This window comes from Argiope bruennichi, chromosome 9, assembly GCF_947563725.1.
Source record: "Argiope bruennichi chromosome 9, qqArgBrue1.1, whole genome shotgun sequence".
In the NCBI taxonomy this organism is placed as follows: Eukaryota; Metazoa; Arthropoda; class Arachnida; order Araneae; family Araneidae; genus Argiope; species Argiope bruennichi.
In genome coordinates, this window is record NC_079159.1 from 57,168,110 (window position 1) to 57,174,595 (window position 6,486).

General features: G+C 33.4%; 1 protein-coding gene across 1 annotated transcript; it reads left to right on the plus strand.

Annotated features, from left to right (window-relative positions):
* Window positions 1-1,107: 1,107 nt before the first annotated feature.
* Window positions 1,108-3,657, plus strand: LOC129984954 (glycogen phosphorylase-like). The gene has a single exon (XM_056094894.1). The coding sequence runs from the start codon at window positions 1,108-1,110 to the stop codon at window positions 3,655-3,657; it is 2,550 nt and encodes an 849-aa protein (XP_055950869.1).
* The last annotated feature ends 2,829 nt before the right edge of the window (window positions 3,658-6,486 follow it).

Below are 6,486 nucleotides of genomic sequence, written 5' to 3' on the forward strand. Positions count from 1 at the left end.
ACCAGAAAATCGAAAATGTATGTTAGATCCTTTTCCTCGACTGATTAAAATAAAAATTCGACATAGAATTACTATTGTAACAACAAGATCGCACAATGTATTACATTTATGTTAATAGTTTCATTTTCATATTATTACGTTTACATGTATGAGAAAGTAGACCGCCAGAAGGTTAACTGTTTGTCAGATTTCATTAAAAATCTAATAAAGATCGTCATATATAGATTCTAAAACTATGAACTAAATTTCAATTATCTAAATCATTACATTTTTTTTAATTATTGCGTTTGCATGCATGCAAAATGATAGACATACAGACGGTTAACTCCTTGATGGATTTTATTTTGGTACACAAGTTAAGTATTTAAAATGTATATCATTTTAAAGGCTTAACGTGCATCAAATTAGTAATCTACTTATCTCTTCAAATTTGGCGGTACCCGTCCCTAGGATTTAGCCGCACTTTAAGTTTTGTAGTTATATTTGTTTGTACTCGGCAGCTGGACAAATATATTTCCTATAAGACTTCCACAATTCTATAGAAATCAACAATTTTAATGTAGAATCTACTTACCAAATTTCATCCACTTAGCTCAATTGTTTTTGAACTATCATGTTCAAAGAAAGACAGGCAGATAAACAGAGTGTTTTTTAGACTCAGGTAGATCTGAAACATGAAGATTCGTCAAAATTTCGAGTGCGAACTTCCTGATGATTGCAACATTCTTTCTTGGCATACTTTTGGTACGAGAAAGTAAAAATGTTTTCTTCAAATTTTAGTATACATAAAATGTGAAAATTTATTAAAAATCTCGTGATTGAATTTTTTTGATGATTACATTGATTTGTAATTTTATACTTCGTAATCAAGGAAGTAAAAATGATTAATTGTATAATTTATTACAATCCGGTGGCATCGCATATGAAGACATTTCGTATTTACTTGTCTTGTGAATAAAGTTCAAATTTTGAGCTGCGTTTTTCTTCTCTAGTTATAAAACAATCGAAGATATATTATTTAAATATTTCTACTCACTGAAAGTAAGTGATTTGAATTAAGTTCTTTTCTATCAGGATAAAGCAAACCTAAAATAACCCTTCAATATAATGTCTAGAAAGCGAACTCACAGTATGCTAGAACGGCGCCGTCAAATAAGCGTTAGATCTCTAGCTACTGTTGATAATGTAGACGAGATTAAGAGAACATTCAACAGACACATTCATTATACTTTAGTTAAAGATAGAAATGTTGCTTCTAACCAAGATTATTATTTTGCTTTGGCATATTCTGTGAAAGATAATTTGGTAGGACGCTGGATTAGAACTCAACAATCCTATTATGAAAATGATCCTAAAAGAGTTTATTATCTGTCTCTGGAATTTTACATGGGAAGAGCTTTAACGAATACTATGCTTAACATTGGCATCAAAAACATATGTGATGAAGCGTTATACGAACTAGGTTTGGATCTTGAAGAATTAGCAGATGAAGAAGAAGACGCTGGATTAGGCAATGGAGGGCTTGGAAGGTTAGCAGCATGCTTTTTAGATTCGATGGCTACTTTAGGTTTAGCAGCTCACGGATATGGCTTACGCTATGATTACGGGATTTTCTCTCAACGAATTTCTAACGGAGAGCAAGTAGAGGAAGCCGATGATTGGCTTGCTTTGGGAAATCCTTGGGAGAAAGGAAGACCTGAATATATGAAAGAAGTTCACTTTTTTGGAAGAGTATTAACTGATTCTTCAGGTTGTAGATGGGTTGACACTCAAACAGTATTGGCATTGCCATACGATTACCCTATTCCTGGTTATGAAAATAATGTTGTTAATACTTTACGCCTTTGGTCTGCAAAATCTCCGAGTAGTTTTGATTTGAAATTCTTTAATGATGGAGATTACATCCGAGCAGTTTTAGATAAAAACTTGGCTGAAAATATAACTAAGGTACTTTATCCAACAGATAATTTTTTTCGAGGTAAACAACTCCGACTGCAGCAGGAGTACTTTTTAGTCGCAGCCACGCTCCAGGATATTGTTCGTCGTTACAAAAGTTCTAAATTCGGCACAAGAGAGCCCGTAAGAACCACATTCGAACAATTTTCTGACAAAGTTGCCATACAACTGAATGATACTCATCCGTCTTTAGCAATTCCCGAACTGATGCGTATTCTTGTTGATATGGAACGTTTACCATGGGATGATGCCTGGCACATTACAGTTCATACATTTGCTTATACAAATCACACAGTGTTGCCTGAAGCTTTAGAGCGTTGGCCAGTTGATTTAATGGCAAACCTTTTGCCACGCCATTTACAAATAATTTATGAAATAAATGCCCGTTTTTTAAAAGAAGTTGCAAAGAGATATCCAGGCGATACAGATAGAATTCGTAGGATGTCTCTGATTGAAGAAGAGCCAGAGAAAAGGATTAACATGGCTCATCTTTCAATTGTCGGCTCTCATGCTGTAAATGGAGTTGCTGCTATTCATTCCGAAATTATAAAAAAGGAAATTTTCAAAGATTTTTACGAGATGACACCACAAAAGTTTCAAAATAAAACAAATGGAATAACTCCTCGGCGTTGGTTACTACTCTGCAATCCAGGTTTAGCTGATGTAATATCTGAAAGAATTGGCAACACTTGGATAAAGCATTTAGAAGAGCTTCAACAATTAAAAAAATATAAGAATGATCCTACATTTTTAGATGCTCTAGATAAAGTGAAAGAATTAAATAAGATTAAACTGACAAATTACGTTATGCAATTCTACAGCATCCGAATAAACCCTAGGTCAATGTTTGATATACAAGTGAAAAGAATTCATGAATATAAGAGACAATTGCTCAACTGTTTACATATCATCGTAATGTATAACAGAATAAAGAAAAATCCTGATGCACCATTTGTTCCGCGAACTGTTATGATTGGAGGTAAGGCCGCTCCCGGCTATCTCACTGCCAAAGACATAATTAAACTCATCAATGCTGTTGCTAGCACCGTTAACAATGATCCAAGTATCGGACACAAGCTAAAGGTCGTTTTTCTAGAAAATTATCGAGTGACTCTTGCAGAATTGATTATTCCTGCTGCAGATCTTAGCGAGCAAATATCTACTGCAGGCACAGAGGCCTCTGGAACAGGCAATATGAAATTCATGATGAATGGTGCCCTAACTATTGGCACACTAGATGGAGCAAATATAGAGATGAGAGAAGAAATGGGCGATGAAAATATCTTTATATTCGGAATGAATGTGGATGAAGTTGAACAACTGCAAATACAAGGTTACAATGCGTGGAATTATTATCACAAATTTCCCGAGTTAAAAGAAGCTATCGACCAGATAAGAGACGGATTCTTTTATCCTCAAGATCCACACGCTTTTAAAAGATTGGTAGACATTTTGATGAATTATGATAGGTTCTTTGTATTTGCTGATTTTGAAGCTTATATTCATTGCCAAGAGCGTGTTAGTGCAACTTTCGCCTCGAAAGAAGAATGGTTGAAAATGTCTCTAATGAATATAGCGTCTTGTGGAAAATTTTCCAGCGACAGAACTATTTCCGAATACGCAGCTCATATTTGGGGTGTTTCTCCAAATTATGCAAGACTTCCTGCTCCAAAGCCTCCGCCAGAAGTAGAACCTGTATAATATTTAAAAGTCTTCATTTTAAAAAAAAGCACATGCGTGGTAAGCCATATCTTGACCTCCTAGTTAGCTTATTTATATTTTAAAGTTTAAAATTATTATTTTTGAAGTAGCAAAAGCATTTGATACGTATTTTTCAGTAAACTGCATTTGTAAGCAGGAGGTAACTAATAATAAATCTATCATATCAAAAAATTTATCTAGTTTAATTTTGACAGGACCATAAGACTTTAGATACTAAATTTAGAAAATTTTAGTTTGAAAAGTTGATAAATGACCATTAAATAAAAAAAAAATTAATAATTTATTCTGATTAAAAAAATACTGTAATTTCCAAAAATTTAGCATCTTGAATTCCGTTACTTGGAGCTAAAATGATAATTTCTAAATTTTTATTTGTGTTCCATTATGCCATTTAAATGAGAGATGTTTCACTTCCATTATGCCATTTAAATGAGAGATGTTTCACATAAAATATAAAGTACGACTCAAAAAAATATCAAAAAGCTGTTTGGTACGTATACTAATATTCTTTATTGCTTTAAATAATTGCTACAATTTTTATTCATCACTTTTTAAGAAACGGTATACGAGTGAAGATGTAAAAGGTTCTTGTGGATTTCAACAGCCTACAAAAAGTCTCCTGGTGTACCGCAAGTAGCTTTATATATTTACTGATTGTAAACCATTAAAAATTATGTGTTTTATATTTTTGAAACACTGCGAAAAAATGTCAAATGTTATTCCACCGATACCTTGATAAACATTGAATACATTTACTGTCATATTTTGTTTTTCTTTTAATTTGAATTCAGATCTTTACAGATGAAAGAATTTTTTTAAGCTTTTTTTTTTTCCGTGTAATGTATAAAATAACTTTTAGATGTTATAAGCTTTCTAGACTCACAACTATTTCAAAGATATGGTGGGAGTTACACGAAGCCGGAGTTGAGCATGAGTTTCTATGCCTACATTCTTATTAATGCATTATACAGATAAAAGTCACTCAGGAAGTGATATTGTAATTTGTATTCTCGCCAAATAGGCTTGAAAAAGGGATATAAACGCGCTATCACCCACCTAAGATTAACATCTGGGACATCTATAGTATAGTATCATCTATAATAGTAGTATCAGTAGAAGATGTGGCCATAGTATTAGAGGAAAGGACGATCAGTGGTGTGCAAACGTGCAGTGCACGAGTAACTGTCCGATCTTTAGATATGCCTGCGAGCCCGGTTCATAAAATCTTCCGCAATATCCCGCATTGTCATCCATACAAAATTACCCAAGTTCAAGAGTTGCTTCTTGTTGAACTGCCAGTAAGATACACTTTTCTCTATAATTTCTTGCTCACATGGAAATGGACTATGAATAGCCACGGGGCAATTTTTTTTTTTTTTTTTGGACAGTTGAAGCCCATGTCTATCTTCAAGATTTTGTCAATACACAAAACTGCAGAATATGGACAACGGAAAATCCATTCGCACATACACCAGTACAGCTTCATTCTGCAAAGGTAACTGTGTGGTGCGGGTTGATAGCATCGTTTATTATAGGACCATTTTTTTTTTTTTTTTGAGGAGATGGATCCCGTTTCTTGTAACGTCAACGGTAAACTCTACGAGTCTTTTGCATAACCAGGCGTTTCTAATACTTTAACAACCTGCATGCCTGGATAGAATCATTTTCATGCAAGATGACGCTTCTCCACACCTTGCAAAGCCAGTGACGCAACTACTCAAGAGACATTTCGGAACTGATAAAATTATCAACCGTTATTCTCCAGCAGCCTGGCCTTCAAGATACTCGGGCCTTAATCCTTGAGATTTCTAGTTGTAGAATCATCTTAAAAATTTTGTGTTTAGTGGCCCGATTGCAAATTTAGTTGAACTGAAGGCCTGGATTACGCAACACATTCACAACATGATCTCTAAGACACTAATGTCTGTCATGGAACATGCTGTTTATCGATTTCAATTTGAAGCGGAAAAGGATGGGCAGCATATTGAATTGTCTTGCGCAAACCTAATGATAATTTACAAGCGTTTCCATTGTTACTTTTTATGCGGTTTTTGATCTAAGGATAATTAAAAAATGGATTTTTTTCCCATCCAATGTGGGACGACTTTGCCATAGTGGATGGACTTTCCACTAAGAGACACTACTCAAATGACTTAAAAATCATTTTTTCCATAAAAAACGAAACACGAAATAATCATGTACATTCAACAATACAGTTTGTTAAATATATAATTCATGTCCAAGCCGTCCTATTTCGATTCAAAATATCACTTATAGACAAATCCTCTTCCGTTATATGAAATCATTCTGACCAGTGGTTCCCCCCCCCCCTTCCTTTTTACAGCAATTTGAAAATGTGACTTTAATTATAATCAACCTGCAGTTTATCAAAATTGGATGACAAACTAAAAGTTGGAATTATTAATATAACTGCGAATAGTTAGTCATCGAATACAATTAATATTTATTAACAAAACAATTATATTTATAAGTAAAATAAAATCTTATATTGCTTATATCATTATAGCTAGATTTCAGAGTTCCTGTACCCCTGCATTTATTTCCTTCTCCATTAGCTTCTTAAAATTAATTTTAAATTAATCATTTTATCTAAAACTAATAAAAATCAATACAAGTTTGCAAATATTTTTATGTAAAAGTTTAAAGAACCAGGAAGAATTATCTAAATTAATGAAACTTGTCAAAATACAGAACTTTCTTTTATGACTAAATCGGGGGTTCATAATTGATGTTAAAAATGTTTTACATACCTAACTTCAAGGAAATCTTTTTAATCACTTGCTAGAT

Coding starts and splice junctions, on each gene's coding strand:
- LOC129984954 (XM_056094894.1), top strand. CDS start 1,108: ATGTCTAGAAAGCGAACTCACAGTATGCTAGAACGGCGCCGTCAAATA.